The following is a 17,819-nucleotide window of genomic DNA, read 5'->3' on the forward strand; positions in this document are numbered from 1 at the left end:
GCTGGATAAAGTGTGTCAAGCTCTTTTGCCATCTCTGCTTTTTTACTGCATCATGCTGATGATATTATAGCACTATCCTCTCTTCAACATGCTCTGCATCATATGTTGGCCTTTTTAGGATTTATAAAATAAACATTTTATATTAATTACATTTTAGGCCGACTTTTTGCTGGTAACTTTGAGGGAGGCTTTTTAATTTCACTAGTAACAAGTGTCCCACCTACACCTTGGTGTGAGTCCTTCTGGTGAGGTTTCCTAGAGGAAGCTAATTTCGTCAGTAATATGAAAACCTCAGCTCAGAAGTTCTTTCCTTTTAAGCCTTGAGGCTTTTTCTTACCTTTTGGCTTTTGGCCTTTATCCACAGATTTCATTAAGATTTTTGGAGCAAGACCCAAAGCTCTTTTCCTCCCTTTCTAATAAAAGCAACTTATTCATTATTCCTCTTAAGCTTTTACAAAATTAAATTTTTTCTTTTTTTACCTTTTAAGTGAGTTAATTAAAATTATTTTTATATAGCCATTTATTTTACAGTATTTATTCGTCTTTACTCGGTGCAGGGCACCTGGATACTTCCTGAATATGCTACAAAGATGTATGAGTTATAGATGATTGTGTGTCCAGGGAATTAACATTTGGGGAAAAACATGGAATAGGTACATAAGAATAAACGGTTTGATGTCAAAAAATGAGAATTGCTATTGCAGTTTGATTTTTGATGAGAAATTTGACTATTGGATAAGATGACATTTCCAGCGAAAGTATTTCTATTCACTGTTTGTTTTTCTTCTTAGATAATGGCTCTGGATCTGGAGAAGGAGGTAAGTTTCAAGTACCCCTTAAAGGACATTTGTTTTCTGTCATTTTCTGATTTTTACAGCTTTATTGAGTTAAAATTCACACAGTGTACAATTTGCTCATTTAAAGTGCGCCATTCGGTTGCTTTTAGTATAGTACAGAGTTGTGCATTCATCACCACAGTCCATTTTAGAACATTTTTTTCGTTACTCCAGAAAGAAGCCTTTAGCCATTACACCCAACCCTTCTGTCCCTTTTAGCCCTAGGCATTTTGTTTCATACAATTATGTCTCACTAAAGCTTTGTTGACAAACAAAGCAGAAATGTAGCTCCTGTTAAATTGAGATTGCACCAAAGTGCCTTCTCCTTGGGATCATCCACACAAGTGATTTTGGGTTGGACCAGAGTATTTGTAACTCTCCCACCCCTTGCTTACAAATTTTTGCTCCTAAGGAATTTTCAAGATGCTGGGTTGTAAAACTCTGGAGTGAATTGTGCATGGCAAAGAGAAGGCTTACAGAATAATTGTAGTGGAATCTAGACTTTATGCCATTAAAATTCTCCTGTGTATGTTTTTGATTTTATTTTACAAATATATAAATTATTTCTGCTGTTTAAAAAAGTAGTATCTGGTAATAGTGTATAGCAAGAGTTTAAATTGTCAGAATTAAGAATGGCTCATTTATTTCATAGTCTAATGAAGCTGTAGGACTTAGTGAGTGTCTACTGTATACAAAGTAATGCTGGAGGTACTGTGGGGATACCTACACTGAAAGAAAACTTACTCTAGTAAAATTCACACTCATACAAATGAAAACTACAGTTATGATCCTTTCAATGCTATCTGAAACCTTATTCCAGATTTCCACATTTCGTAGGATCCTAAAATATCAGAGTTGGAAGGCACTTCAAAGGTCACTTAGAGAATAGAAGAACCATCCTGAGGAAGAAGTTTGGAGATGAAAATTTCAGGGAAAAAAAAAAAAAGATTAAAGTTATCCTACAATAGAATGTGATTTAAAGGGACATGTTCAAGCAGAAGCTTCATGATCACATGTGAAGGATCAGACCATCAATTCTAGATCTTAGAACTGGAAAGGATTTTAAGAGAGATCATGTAGTCTAGTCTTTGTGGTCAGATATTCAGTAAGGAAACAGTCATGTTTCCATACCAAAGAAGTGGAAGTTGATGTCATGATTTTTTTTATGTCATGTAAATACTGGATGTCTTGCTCTGAGAATGTAGGTTGACTATTTCTTTTCAGGGAGTATGAGTTTAGAAAGGCTAAGTCGTTTGCTCAGATTAGTGTACAAACTTAAGTGAGCTTGTGGTGGCCATACGATTTCCTGATGTTTCTGAAGCCTCGGAAATAATAGGATTATGATCCCTGGAATCTGGGAGTGTTCATGAGAATTTGGGAAAGATTTCTACTTAAAGTAAGTGCATGCAGACACTAAAAATGGAAAGTTTGAAAGTATTACCAAATAGGTATGTTAGGTTTTTGGACTTGCCTTGTAATGTCTTTACCGATAGACACCCCCTGAAGAAGGTGTTATTTCCTAAACCAGAATGAGAGATCCTTTGAGTAAACTGTAATCCCTAAATTGGCTTCAGAACAGATCTCCCTGCCCAGTTTGAGATTATCAGGGTAGGATTCATTCTAGTTGAGCCCAGAAATGTAGAATCCCTTGAATGTGGGATATGAGTTGGAGACTTACTGGTAACCACTGGTTTTTTGTGCCAGATCATAGGAGATCCACACACTTCTGCATTCTGGGTATTTTTGGTGTGCTAAGTGGGCAAACAGAAAAGGAGGCAAGTCCTTTGTAAAGAGACCCCTTTCCTTTTACAAATTTGGAGATAAATATTTTTTTTTGAATCCTGTTAGTTATGTAATAAGAAAGGCAGGTATGAAACTGATGTGAGGAGCAAGTGGTTATGCTCTATTGCATTTAATCATTTATTTGTTAACTGGCATTGCATAGGGTAAGGTAATCACTGTACCAAATTTATTGCTCATGTTTTATTTTCTCTCTCTCTTATTTAATGTTATATGGTAATTCTTTTAAAGGCAATTAATTATCAAAACCTGTAGTGTTCTTTCGTACATAGATTAAGGGATTATTTTGCTAGCACCAATACTTGTTTTCCTCATAGAATATGTTGTACTCAGTATTGGCAACATTTTTGGATGCAAGCATTGATAGATTTTGGAACTGATTGTTTTCAAGAGCACAGGTACATTTTCCGCAGAAATGGGATAATGGCTGCTGAAAACATGAAGCTTATCTGGAAAGGAAACCAACTTTTGGTTGAAAATTTAATTTTTCTTTTTAAGCAGAAGAGGAAGGGTCAGGGGCAGAAGTTCACAGAAAACACTCCAAGTGTGGACCTTGCAAATATAAAGCTGAGTGTGATGAAGATGCAGAAAATGTTGGGTGAGTTGATTGAGGGAAAGGGATGCACTTATGTGGAGGTTAATCAGTACTGTTCTATTGTAGAGAGGTATCTTTTAACCTGGTTCTAGATATTTCGTGTGTGCCTTCTTTATTTTTTTGTTTACTGCTGGTCTGTTGACTTTCTTATGTTGATATAATATCATAGCTCTTTAAATTAAAGTGTTATATTTTAGAATGAGACTCCACATATAATATTTTCAGTTTTACCTGTCTTTATTTTTGATCGTTTTATATATTTTATGCTAAGTGCTAATTTTATTCATCAAAAATACCCTTATTCTGAATTATCCTACCATTATACTTTCTAACAGTATCAATAAGTTTTTCTTTTGCTTAACTTGCATTTTTACACAGAATTTTTCATATATTTCAATGTGTTAAGAAAAATCCAAAATTGCTTCAAAATTTTAGATACAGTAATTATACATAAGTAAAAAATATTTTTATAAATCCTAGTTGTACAGACTGACATTATATTGTTTTATTTTCTCACTAATGTTCAGCCTTCAGGATTGTGGGTTTTGTAGTTGGACAGCATTGTCTGTCCAATTTCCACATGGGTTTGGTCGAATAGTAATGATACTGACATCATCAACATAGCCATGTTTGTTTCTTCTTTTCATCAGATTCCTGTTTGTTTATTCCAGTCTCAGACTTTCATTTCCCTGTGGTGTTTGCTTTTTGCATAGTTTTTTTTTTTTTTTTTTAAAGTATATTTGTTTTGAGAGGGAGGGGGAGAGAGAGCATGAGTGTGCAGAGGAGGGGCAGAGAGAGCATCTCAAGCAGGCTCCATGATGATGCAGGGCTCAATCACAGGGCTCAGTCCCACCACCACAAAGTTATGACCTGACCCAATACCAAGAATATGATGCTCAACTGACTGAGCCACCCAGGCGCCCCTGCTTTTTCCATAGTTGATTCTAAAAGCTTTAATGCTGACTTCAGGACCTTATAGCACAAATTGATCTTCACTTCCCCAATTACCCCTTAGCGCATGTTTTAAAACATTTATTTTGTAGAGATTTGCACTTTCTTCCTTACACATAGTTTCACTGTGTGTTTTCTGGTCCCATGTTTTATTCAGCCCTAAACATATTCAGGTCTCTCACTGAATAGGAGTAATATGGTTTAATTAACAACCCAAAGTGAGTTTTATAAGTCAAGATGACACCATTTTCAGGATTATGGTTCAAAATCAGCTATTTGGGTATGTGGTAAAATTGAAGTGTGATAATTTACTTGATATATCAGAGTTGGTGAGAACTGGCACAAGTTCAGTAAAAAATGAATTCTGTATAACTTCAGTTTGCTCTGTTTCTACATGTTGGTCACTTGGATTGACATGTGTCCATTCATTTCAGTACGAGTGATTTGATTAGGAAGAACATGTTTTGCAAAGTAGATGTGGGTCTATAGAGCAATGAGAGATATGGACTTACAGAGAGAAGAGATAATAGATGTTATGTTCTCTTCTTCTCACTTTGTGCTAATGATATGGCACGATGAAACGCTGTTGGGTGTGTGTGTGTGTTTGTAGAGATTTAGTTCTTTTTAGTGTTTTCTCTCAGGACTGTTACATAAAGGTATTCAGAGTCAAAATAGTTGTCAGTGATTGATTGGCTTGGTCCATTGATCTGTTTCTATTCCTTTGATGGTACCTCTGTTCAGTCAGTCCTGCTTTAGTCATTTATCTGCTCTTATTTTTCATCCCTTAATTGAAAGAGATAGAGATCTTTTGCTTAGAAGTAGAACAGATTCCATTTAGTCTCAGAGGCAGCCCCAAATATGACATCTATGGTAAAATACACATCTTTCTATGTACACCACCTCATGATATGACATATACCCTATGCCCAATTAGGGCAACTCCCTTGTATGTACTAAATTCATTTTGTGTGTCTATTTGAGAGCTTGGAACCACTGTTTTTGCAGATACAGGCTTTAAGCATAAGAAAGTGGGTACAGACCACGGAAGAGCTTACCAGTAGAAAGGAGCATGCAATCCGAGGAGACAGCCAAGGAGCACATAGACTGGGACAGGCAGCCAAGTCCAGGCCGGGAAATCAATGCAAAGAATAGGAAAACATTAAGGAAGCAATTGAAAGCTTTACCTAGAAAAGTCATTAAACTAAAATGGTTGATCCTACTAGGAAAGGAGACAGAAGGAAATTTTAGGAACATTAATCTTTGAGTGTATAAAATACTTCTTACTGATTGCAGTTGAGCCTAACCATTTAGATGTATCTCAATGGTTATTGTAATTTTTTTTTTTAACTTTTATTTTTTTTATTTATTGTTTTTTTCAACGTTTATTTATTTTTGGGACAGAGAGAGACAGAGCATGAACGGGGGAGGGGCAGAGAGAGAGGGAGACACAGAATCGGAAACAGGCTCCAGGCTCTGAGCCATCAGCCCAGAGCCTGATGCGGGGCTCGAACTCACGGACCGCGAGATCGTGACCTGGCTGAAGTCGGACGCTTAACCGACTGCGCCACCCAGGCGCCCCTAAAAAACTTTTAAATGGGCATGGTATCAAGAAAGTTATACAGAGGTTATTTAACTCCTTCAGAACACCTTCTGTGTCTTTTCGTGGTTACTTCCACGTGAATACTGACATGTTTGCCTAAGGGTAGTTTTGGCCTAGCCAACCAGACCTTTTCAGTAAGGAAATTTGAGAGATGCCCAGATGTGGTAGTAGCCATCAAGCCTTGATTAGGAAGATGTAATATAATTTTTAAATTAAAAGATAATATTGTAGTTATTAAATACAAAAGGTCTTACTTACAGAACAAGTACTCATGTCATGTTTTAATTATTATAAACTCTACCAGAATCAGAGAATGTTGAGTAGGATTTAAAATTTTTTTTTAAGTTTATTTATTTATTTTTGAGAGAAATAGAGAGAGTGTGAGCAGGGGAGGGACCGAGAGAGAGAGAGAGGGAGAGAGAGAATCCCAAGCAGACTCCATGCTGTTCGTGAAGAGCCCGACTTGGGGCTCATTCTCATGAACCATGAAATCATGAGCTGAGCAGAAATCAGGGTCAGACACTTAACCGACTGAGCCATCCAGGTGCCCCTAGGATCTTAAAATTTATCTTCTATTCTAGTCCTCTCATTTTACAGTTGTGAAAATTAAGGATTAAATTCAGAGAGTTTTAGGGGGCAGATTCTCCTAAGTTCCAGTAGAGTGTTTTTTCTGTATTGGCCTTTTTTATTCCTAGAAGGAATGCTGTTATCTTTTTCTTTTTTTTTTTTTTTCAATATATGAAAGTTATTGTCAAATTGGTTTCCATACAACACCCAGTGTTCATCCCAAAAGGTGCCCTCCTCAATACCCATCACCCACCCTCCCCTCCCTCCCACCCCCCCTCAACCTTCAGTTTGTTCTCAGTTTTTAAGAGTTTCTTTTGCTTTGGATCTCTCCCACTGTAACCTCTTTTTTTTTTTTTTTTCCTTCCCCTCCCTACTTCAAGGACTGCTGCTTGATGACTTAAAACAAAACAAAACAAAACAAAACACTGCCCTCTTCAGTCTGGTCCCACATGACATTTCTTTACTTTCCTTGTCTTCTCCTAGTCACTCTGAGTACTAGCTGCTTTTACATTCCTTATTTATGCCTTAGCTGCCATCTAGAATGCTCCATACCTATCTGTCTGTTTTGTATTAGTGACTTTCAGACTTCTTTTAAACTCAACTCCATATAAGAAATAGATATACACTGTGACCCAGCACTGTGTATGTTTATACATTATGATAATACATATTAAGTATAACAAAAGTCTATGAAATATATACCTACCTTTATTAAATGCAAGGTACTCAAATATTTTCTGTCCTATTTTCTTAAAAAATGCTGGAATTGGCTTCAATATCCACTGGTGATTATGACCTACAGTTTGAAAAATATTCCTTTATAATATATCTGTAATGGATATTGTATTTTATGTTATATTTTTAGGTATGGGTATTCATTTAAAAAATATTTTATCTTTTCTCATTTTGAAATGTCATTTCGTTACAAGAAATGCTTATAAGCTATCTGGTTTCGAAAGGGCAGCTAAAATCTTTCTCTTGCTTTAAAGCTCTCTTTCTTGTTAATAGTTTTGTTTTTGTTTTTGTTTTTTTTTTAACATTTACTTATTTTTGAGACAGAGACAGAGCATGAGCAGGGGAGGGTCAGAGAGAGAGGGAGACACAGAATCCGAAACAGGCTCCAGGCTCTGAGCTGTCAGCCCAGAGCCTGATGCGGGGCTTGAACTCACAGACCACGAGATCATGACCTGAGCCGAAGTTGGACGCCCAACCGACTGAGCCACCCAGGCGCCCCTCTTGTTAATGGTTTTTAAAAAACCCTGGCGTTTTGGGGGAGGGGATCAGCACTATCATGTAATTTATTTTTTTGCTATTAAGAAAACTACTAATTTTTTATTTAGCCGTTTAAATGGGTATTTATTTAAATATATTATGTTCATGTTACATATTGTATAGTATGTTACATATCGTATAGTGTGTTATGTTTTTCAGATAATGTTACATGAACTATTTTTTTAGCTCTTTATGGCAGTTTTGTCTGGTAGCAAGGAAGTATTATCCTGATTTTACAGGTGAAGCTGAGCTCAGAAGAGGCTGAATGGCTTGCAGTTAAGCAGCAGAACCAGAACACAGGTCTAATAATAATGGATTTATCCATTGTGTTGGGCATACACATGTGTAATACCATGATGTTCTCAGTGGTGGTGGTTTTATCCCTAAGCTGAAAGCTCCATTCTGTCTTGTGTTTTAGATTCTTTAAAAATAAGTTTTACTTCTCTCAGGCTCTTAGCTGCTGCTTCTGGGTTTTGTCAGTGTGCCTTGACAATGAGCCTGGATGTAGATAACCCCAGCTTTTAAATTTGCTTCTCTTCTTTCTGGAATAGGAGATAATACAATTATAGAATAAATAATTTAGAATAAATTCTAAACATAAACCAGAGTAATTAGGTTCTTTTTGTTTTTTAAGGTTTATTTATTTTGAGAGAGAGAGAGAGAGAATGAATCCCAAGCAGGCTCTGTGTTGTTAGCACAGAGCCTGATGCAGGCCTGGAACCCGCGCACCTTGAGATCATGACTTGAGCTGAAGCCAAGAGTTGGACACTTAACTGATTGAGCCACCCAGGTGCCCGGTAAATAGGTTCTCCTGAGTGAAGTGTGTGAACTTTATTTATTACATATGTTTTCTCTCTTGTCTGCTCAGTGGCTAATTTATTTATAATTTAAATTATTTTTAGCTTTTGAAAGGTTTTTCCCCCTTTTCTTCCTGATGTATAGTATGCCTCTCCAATGACACTCTGGTGTTTGCATGGGTTAGTGATGGCTATTTTCATTGATGCTTACCTTTTAATTTATACCGAGAGCTAGGTAGTGAGGTTCTAAGAAATTTAACTTCCACCTAGGTGAGATAGATTTCAGTATTTCATTGTGACCATTGTGAAGTACAGTGGATAGACCTTGTGCTTAGTCTTTTTAAAAATTTTTTTTAAGTTTATTTATTTATGTGTTTAAGTAGTCACTACACCCAACGTGGGGCTCAAACTCACAACCCCCGAGATCAAGAGTTGCATACTCCTCTAAGCCAGCCAGGCACCCCTTCTGCTTAGTCTTAAAACTCAGAAACGGCACCTGCTTTACAGCACGTTATATTTCTTAAACCATAGGGATCTTAGCAACCACACCCCCTCTTTTTCTAAATGGTATTTCTAATCTGACCAAAGCTGAAGTTATTGTTGCGAGATAGCCATCAGCTGTTTGTCTGGACATTGGGGCTGAATAATCCTAGAACTCCTTTACATCAGTACCTTTTATATTCCTGACCTAAATCTTGGCCCACAAATGGTTTGTGGAATCTGTAGAGTCATCAGGCATAATGTCAATACAGGTAAGTTATAAAAATCCTCTAATTATTTCTTTTGAACTTTGTGTATGGTGCACTTTATGGAAATAGCTCCTGTTCTGCCTCTTGGATGTCAGTCTCTTTGGAGATGCTCTTTCCTTGAATGATAGGAGATCTTAGAGTTGCTCAGAGAATCATTGTAGGTATGCAGTATGACAGACAACATTGATAAAGTTAATCTACCTGCTGGACATCTTTGTCATTTGTGGGACCATTTTCTGTTTGACACAGCTGGTCAGTGTCACAATCTGATGAGTCTCCCCCTTAGAAGGTATGATGAAATCTTTTTTCTTGTTTAAGCAAAGAGAATGATGCTTATATATGTGTGTCCTCTGTCATGTTCTCCTTTCTGGAGGCCACATATACTTCTTAGCAAAGAACCAAAGAAGTACCTTTCCTACCATTATCTTCTACTCTTATTTCCTCTAATCAGACAATATTTTTTGTCATTTAACATTGCCTTACTCTGGATACATAGAATATAGACTTAAAACTATTTAGGTTTAATACATTCCTATGATGATCCCTTAGATTATAATGGAAAAATAATTGTATGCTGTTCTTTTTCTTCTGATAATAGGAAACAACACTATTAAACATAATTTTGTGCAAAGTACAAATTGGATATAAGCAATGATAGGCTCCTTTGTCCAGAAGTATCTTCCTGTAGTGCTACACAGCTGCCAGTAAAGCTTTCCTATGAGAGGTTTGTTTTTAAAATGCAGAACAGGGGCGCCCGTGTGGTTCAGTTTGTTGAGCATCTGACTCTTGATCTCGGCTCAGGTCCTGGGATTGACCCTGCATTGAGCTCTGCACTAAGTGTGGAGCTCTTTCTCTCTCTCTCTGCCCCTCTCTTCCATTTGTGTTCTCCCTGCCATCAAATAAAAAAAAATTAAAGTGCAGAACACCGTATCTCCATGACCTTTGGCAGTTTTTTGAATGCTCTGTTACTCTTTGATAGTTTGTTATTCCCTCTTCTGGACTCGCATCCCTATTTATGTACTTGTTTAATACCTACTCTTCCTTCTTGACTTGAATGAAATTTAACTCAGATCACAGGATAACACCTCTTCTGGAAGCCTCCCTTGCTGTCTTCCATAGTCCCTATGAGTTAGGTGACTTTATTCCCTGTTACTCCTTGTTCTTGAGAAATAACCTCTTCTCTTGGGATCACTAGCAGAATGTGGGCTCCCTAAGAGCAGGGACTTTGTCTTGCGGATTTCTATACTGGATGAACTTGCCATAAGGTTGGGTTGTAGGGTCCCTCTATAGGTCTTTGTTGAACTCATGGCTGTTCACATTAGATCTTTATTATTCACTTAGAGCTGCACATGGGGTTGTTGTAAGGATTTAATATATGTGAAAAAGACTGGTATTAAACTTGTTGAAGGCTTCATAGGTGTTTGTTAAATCTAAATATAAATAACTTCACATGAATTAGTTTAAAGCCAGTGTTTTCTTAACTGCTAAATAAACTTACCATATCAAGAAGGAATAACACTTTCTGTGTAAAGTAAGGAGAAAGAAGGAAAAGGATAGATTTTTTTCAATACGAATACTACTACTTTCAGATGTATATAGTATTTGATTTCAAAGCGTTTTTTTTACAAAAGCTTATTTGGTTCTTTCACCAGTATTAGGAGGTATCATCCCTATTTTAAAGACTTAAGAGTTGTGATTTGCAGAAATCATAGAAGTCATTGAATTCATTTATTTATGTATGTATGCATTCATGCCTTTGAAATTTGCAGTGTTAGAAATGCAAAAGCTTTAAAAGACTTTACTGTAAAAAGTCTTTTTCCTACCTCTGTTCCCCAGCCACTCAGTTGTCTTCACTAGAGGCAGTCACTGTGATGTTTATTTAATCTCTCAGCGATTATTTTATGCATGTACAAGCAAATATATACACATATTCTCTTTCTTTCCTTTTTTAAAAAACTAATGGCAGCACACTATACATACTGGTCTATGCTTTATTTAAGACTTTTATTGTAAAATGAATATTTACATACAGAAGTGCTTAAAACATATGCATGCAATTTAAGGAATACTACATCTGTGTACCTAACATCTAGGGAGGGTACAAAATAAAATATTGCCATATTACCAATATGGAGCGTTAATCCAGCCATGGTTGGAAGGGGCAATAGTGCCACTATTACGTGAAACCTTCCAGAAGAAGATACATTGAACAGTCTCTGAATCAGAGTCTGGCTTTTAGTTTCCCAGAGAGTTTACAAGATTCCCTTCTGGGGACATCAGTGGGCAAGAACATGAGTGAGTCATGGGGAACATAGGGCTCACCACAGTTGAGACATGTGGCAGGATTCTAGTGTTGCCAGGTACAGATGACTGGCAGGAATGTGGTCAGGGAAGGGCCTGCCCTGTGTTATCTACTTCTCCTCCTGCCATAGCTGACCTCCAACTCTCAGGAGTCAATTAAAGGAGTATGCTCATTTGAGTCAGGCAGTAGGACATTGGAGGGGAGAGTGGGAAATTCACCACCATACAGTTAAGACAAGCCAAGTATGAACCAGAATCTGGATCAGGCTTACCTGGGCATTCTGTCCCCTGGCTAAAAAGGGCACAGTGGCACTGGGCCTCTTAATAATTGCAGCCATCAACAGAACTGTCTACAGAGTGAAACTTTGAATGTGGACTGGTTGCCCTGTACATCTTGTATATAGCTATCACCCTGGGATCTTCCTTTAGTTTGTATCTTTTTCAACAACAACCAATTCTTCAGTTTCCTACACCAACCAGGTGTCTTACGATTTAATTCAGTTCTGACACTCTACTTGGAGTTTGCATAGAGTTCACAGATTGAAGGCACAAACCCACAAGACACCACCTGCAAGTGAGGTTCCCTGCATTTTGGCCGAGCATACTACTAATTTGAAGATCTCCTGCAACCTTCCCTCAGGTTTGGTAATTTGCTAATATGGCTCACAGAATTTAGGAAAGTGCTGTGCTTACTGTTTATTATAAAGGATGTAAATAGGCAGGCAGATGAAGAAGTACATAGGATGAGGTCTGGAAGGGTCTTTTTTTTTAAATTTTTTTTTCCACGTTTTTATTTATTTTTGGGACAGAGAGAGACTCAGAGCATGAACGGGGGAGGGGCAGAGAGAGAGGGAGACACAGAACCGGAAACAGGCTCCAGGCTCCGAGCCATCAGCCCAGAGCCTGACGCGGGGCTCGAACTCATGGACCGCGAGATCGTGACCTGGCTGAAGTCGGACGCTTAACCGACTGCGCCACCCAGGCGCCCCATGGTCTGGAAGGGTCTTGAGCACTGGAGTTTCTGTTTTCTTTCCATGGTGTCAGGTATACCACCTTCCCAGCACGTGAATGTGTTCACCAACCTAGAATGTTTCTGTTTGAAGTTTTCTACTGAGGTTTCATTATTGGTTAAATTATTGGCATTGGTGATAAACTCCATCTCCAACCCTTCTCTCCTTCTCCCCTTCCCAGAGGTCAGGTGGGTTGGTGGGGTGGGGAAATGGAAGTTCTGATTCTCTAATTACCATGGTTGGTTTTTCTGGTGTCTAAGTGGCCCCTCTCTCCCCTCACCCAATGATGCATTTCCTTAGCATTTCCTTAGACTCTCCTTAGACAGTTTTGAGGGTTTTTAGGAGCTCGGTGTCAGGAACAGGGCGTTATACCATGAGTATCCTAGAAATTCATTTACCTCTCTCCTATATAGGATAGTCTGTTTCTTGCATTTTTTTGCCTTTAATTTCTTGGTTTTAGTCCCATTTTAGCATATTTTTCAGTACCTTCTTGAAAAAGGGTACAAGATGTTAAAAAAAAAAAAAAAGCCAAAAAACTTTTTAGACCTAATGTTTGAAAGTGTTTTATCCTACGCCTAATACCTGACTTATAACTTGTCAAGTACATAATTCTAGGTGGGAAATAATTTTCCCTCAGACTTGAGAAAGCATTGCTCTACTGTCTTCTAGCTTTCAGTATTGCTGTTGAAGCCTGAAGCCATTCTGATTCTAGAACCTTTGCGTATGATTTTTTTTCTCTGTATTGAAGCATGTAGGATCTTTTGGTCCCCAGCGTAGTGAAATTTCACAATGTTGCACCCCTTCTTAGAAAGTTACTTCCTTTTTTTTTTCTTTTTAAGTTTATTTATTTACTTTGAGTTAGAGAGCGAGCAGGGGAGAGGGAGAGAGAGAATCTCGAGCAGGCTCCACACCACCAGCACAGAGCCCAATGTGGGGCTTGAACTCACGAACCATGAGACCATGATCTGAGTTGAAGTTGGATGCTTAACTGATTGAGCCACTCAGGCACCCCAAAAGTTACTTATTTCTGACTTGAGAAATTTTCTTCAATTAGTTCTCTGATGATTTCCTTTCCTCTCTTTTCTCTCTAGTATTTCTGTTATTTGGTTGTTGGGCAGCCTGGACTAGTCCTTTAATTTTCTTTTCTCCCATTTTCTATGTTTTAAAATTTTTGCTGTACCTTCTGAGAGGTTTCTTCAGCTTTATCTTTCGGTCCTCTTTTGAGGTTTTTTGTTTCTGTTTGCTGTAATTTTGATTTCTAAGAGCTTACCTTTATTGTCATGGTGCTCCTTTTTCATTGCATCCTATTGTTGTTTTATGATTGTAGTATCTTTTTGTGCCTGTGTGTTATTGGTTGGTATTCTGTCTGCTGTAAGGATAGATTTTCTTTTATTCATTTTTACTCAGTGAGTGCTATTCTGTTAACTTTTGTGTATTTTTTAAAGTTTATATGGCCTTGGTGAGTTAGGGAGTGTTCCTTCTATTCTCTGGACAACTTTGTGCAAGAATAGAATGACCTATTTATTGAATGATTGGAGTGAATGTGTTCATGAATTTTCTTTTTAAAAGACACCTGGCTCTGAAGCTGTCTTTGAAGGACACATTTTTTCAAACAGATGATTTAATTTATTTAATGATTATAATACCATTTAGCTTCTGTTTCTTTTTTGGTTAAATTCAATAGTTAATATTTTTAAAAAGTTACTCATTTCACATGTTTTCAAACTTGCTATCTTAAAGTGCTTTATAATAACTTTTCATTATTGATTAAACCATAATCCCCATTGAATCTAGTCTTTTTCGCTGCTGATATGTTTTTCTCTTGTTCTTTTTCTTTCTTTCTGGATTAATCCTCCTTTGTTGATTTGAAAGTTTTTTCAAAGGATCAGCTTTGGCTTTATTGATCTTTTCTGTTGTAACCATGTCTTCTATTTCTGCTGAGATATATTTGTATATCCATATCTCTATCTCCATGTATCTGTATCCATATCATCTGTTTTTCCCTTCTTTTTTGTTTTCATTGGATTTATTTCATTGGTTTTTTTCCCTAGCTTCTTAAATGGATGCTTAGTGATTTAATTTTCAGCCATTTTTTTAAGACTTGAGAAAAAACTTGAAGGAAGTGATGGAGTGAACCTGGTGGGTGTCTGAGGGAAAAGTGTTCAGGGAGAGGGAAAGCCCTGAGGCAAGAGTGTCGCTGGTGTGTTTGAGGGAAAAGCAAGGCCAGTTTAGTGTAAGATTTTTCATGATAAATCATGAAAATCATGTGGAAAATACTTACCTCCTTTCATTTGTTACTTTCCATACTGAGATATCTATTTTACATAACAGCTATGAGTAGAGAGAACACCGTCCCAGCCGCTTATTACTGATCTTGGGCTTTTTAACTTTGTTCATATTCATCTTCCCTTTTCATAATTATTTGTTGTCGGGATTAATTAGGCAAATGTGAGTATTCCTGCACAGTAGGTACAGAGTAAATGGTTGTTAGATGTCTTGAATTTGGCGTATTTACTGAAGTGATTTCTTTCCCCGTTAGTGCACACTCCTAAGCTTTGGGCATCCTGCCCTCTGCTATGGTTGCCGTGTGCAAACAGCTGTAATCACTGTAATCAGTAGTATCAGCAGCCTTTGGAGTCTAATATTTTCCTCCTCTGCTCATTGTTTCCCTGGACTTTCCTTGACATGGTAATTTGATTTTCTTTCTGCCTGTGCCATTGAGAAGAGCAGCCTGGTGTGTTCTCACAGTTTGCAGTCTGACAAGCAGTGGTGCCATCCCACCGAGGAGCGCTGACTTTCTCCTACACTTAGTCACAGTTGTGCTCAGTGCCCACTGCTCCATCGCTTGTTTCTCCTCACTGGATTGGTGTGGTATCTTGCCTTTGTTGTTGAGCTGTTTCTGATTCCTGGAACAGTACTTTAATCTTTCATCAGCCCACCTTTCTCTTTTATTGCCATTCTACTTTTGCCCACTCTTATCCTGTCAACCTGAGGTCCGCAAGGATGTTCTGTAAAGGGCCAGCTGATAAATATTTTACACTTTGCAGACCAGATATGCTCTCTGTCCCGTTCTTTTTGCCCCCTCTCCCCCCCCCCCTAAAATGTAAAAGCCATTTTTGATTTTAGTAAATAGGAATTCTTAAATTTTTTTCTGGTGCCTTGATTTTTAAATTGTGAAATAGCGTATATATTTAAAAGTGCATGAAAACTTACATACTTGGTTTAGTGCATAAAAATGAAACAAAATTTTGTGAATCCTACCTCCCAAGCCAGGAATAGAATATTACCAAAACCTCAGAGCTGCCCTCCCATGTTCCTCCCTGAATACATCTGGTATGCTGCATTTTGTGGAAATCATTTCTTTGGTTTTTAAAATAGCTTCACCACAGATGGTAAATCACTTAATATATGATTTGGCTTTTGATTGATACTTAGTTTTGTATAAATGGAATCATCACTATATGTACCTTCTTTTGCTCAGCAGTTATGTTTTTGGGATTCATTCATGTTAATGCACATAGCCATAGTTCATTCAATTTCAGTGTTTATTGAATTTAATTAAAAAAATTTTTTTAATGTTTATTTTTGAGGGAGAGAGAGTGTGTGTGCGAGCGGGGGAGGAGCAGAGAGAGAAAGAGAGAGGGAGACACAGAATCGGAATCAGGCTCCAGGCTCTGAGCCAGCAGCACAGAGCCCAACGCGGGGCTTGAATTCATGAATTGTGAGATCATGACCTGAGCTGAAGTCAGACGCGTAACTGACTGAGCCACCCAGGCGCCCCTATTGAATTTAATTTTTTGACTATACCACATCCTTTTACAGTCTATTTTACTGTTGATGGACATTTGGATTGTTTCCAGTCTTTTGTTCTCATGAATAATGCTGCTGTGAACATTCTTTCTTATGTCTCCTGATGCGCAAGGAGCTTACCTACCAAAGGCCTTACCTACTAGTGAAATTGTCAGGTCCTTGCAAGGCTAGCTTTGGTAACATTATGTACAGATTTACACTTTTGTTCTTCATTTGCATTTCAGATTTTCTTTATAAGATCGGTTTTCAACTGCCTTTATGATTACCTTTACTGACAGCCAGCGGGTAACAAACTCTTTAAGTTTCAACTTCTTCCAAATTTCTTTTATTTTACTTTCATTCATGAAAGTTATTTATCTTCATATACATTTCTTTTAATTTCAGCACATTGCAGGTATTATTTCACTGTCTTTTGCTATAAATAAACAATTTGGCTTCAGTATTGCTTTTGAAAACACTTGTCCCCCTTATTTTTGCCTCTGTCTTCTTTCTGGCTGCTTTTAAAATACTCTTTTTTGATGTTTTTATAAAATTCCACTGTGACATCTCCATGTCTACATTCCTTTTTAATAATCCTGTTTGGAATATATTAGTCTTCTTGGGCATTTAGATGAATATCTTTTTTAGTTTTAGAAAGTTTGACAAGAAATTGCTGAGAATATTGCCTTGCCTCATTCCTTTTACTCCTTTTTGAGGTCCAATCAGATTTTTTTCTAGATTCTGTTGCTCTTGTCTTCCATCTCTCTCTCTCTATTTTTTCTTGAAGGCATTTTACCATTTTTAAACATGTTTTTTATTTTTAAGAGAGGGTGAATGAGTGTGGGAGAGGCAGAGAGGGAGAGAGAGGATCTGAAGCAGTATCTGCACTGTCAACGGAGAGCCTGATACGGGGCTGAAACTCATGAAACTGTGAGATTGTGACACGAACTGAGGTCAGACGCTTAACTGACTGAGCCACCCATGCGCCCCAGTCTTCCGTGTCTCTTAATCTTTTTTTCATGTTCCATCTCTCTTTGCTGTGGTCTGGGTAATTTCCTTTAACCTGTCTTCTGCTTCCCTAACTGACATTTAGTTTATCTAATCTGCTGTCAAATCTAAATAGTTTTTTATTTCTAATCATACATTTTTTATCTATTAAAAATGCAATTTGGTTCATTTCCTCTCCTTTCCCTCTTCCTCTCCGCTCCCCTCATTTTTTTTTTTTAAATGTTTATTTATTTTTGAAAAAGAAATAGTGTGAGCGGGGCAGGGGCGGAGAGAGGGAGACACAGAATCTGAAGCCGGCTCCAGGCTCCAAGCTGTCAGCACAGAGCCCAACACAGGGCTCACACCCACAAACTGTGAGATCATGACCTGAGCTGAAGTCAGAGCTTGACTAACTGAGCCACCCAGGCACCCCTCTCCTTTTTTTTTTAAAGTGAGCTCTACTCTGTTGTGGGGCTCAAATTTAGGATGCCAGGATCAAGAGTCTCATGTTCCACTGGTTGAGCCAGCAAGATGCCCTGCTTGGTTCATTTTCAGATCAGCTTGT

At 37.7% G+C, this 17,819-nt stretch overlaps 1 protein-coding gene across 2 annotated transcripts in view; it reads left to right on the forward strand.

Moving 5' to 3' along the window:
• Window positions 1–17,819, forward strand: part of TMEFF1 (transmembrane protein with EGF like and two follistatin like domains 1) — an 81,449-nt gene that overhangs the window by 33,129 nt on the left and 30,501 nt on the right. The window contains exons 4-5 of one of the 2 annotated variants that reach the window (XM_040481827.1): window positions 792–818; window positions 3,135–3,234. In XM_040481827.1, coding sequence (XP_040337761.1) covers window positions 792–818; window positions 3,135–3,234 — 127 coding nt within the window. The remainder of the gene's footprint in view (window positions 1–791; window positions 819–3,134; window positions 3,235–17,819) is intronic. The other variant, XM_040481828.1, reaches the window with a different exon arrangement.

The sequence above is a fragment of the Herpailurus yagouaroundi genome, unplaced genomic scaffold, assembly GCF_014898765.1.
Source record: "Herpailurus yagouaroundi ecotype Mexico unplaced genomic scaffold, PumYag 160, whole genome shotgun sequence".
NCBI classification, from domain to species: domain Eukaryota; kingdom Metazoa; phylum Chordata; class Mammalia; order Carnivora; family Felidae; genus Herpailurus; species Herpailurus yagouaroundi.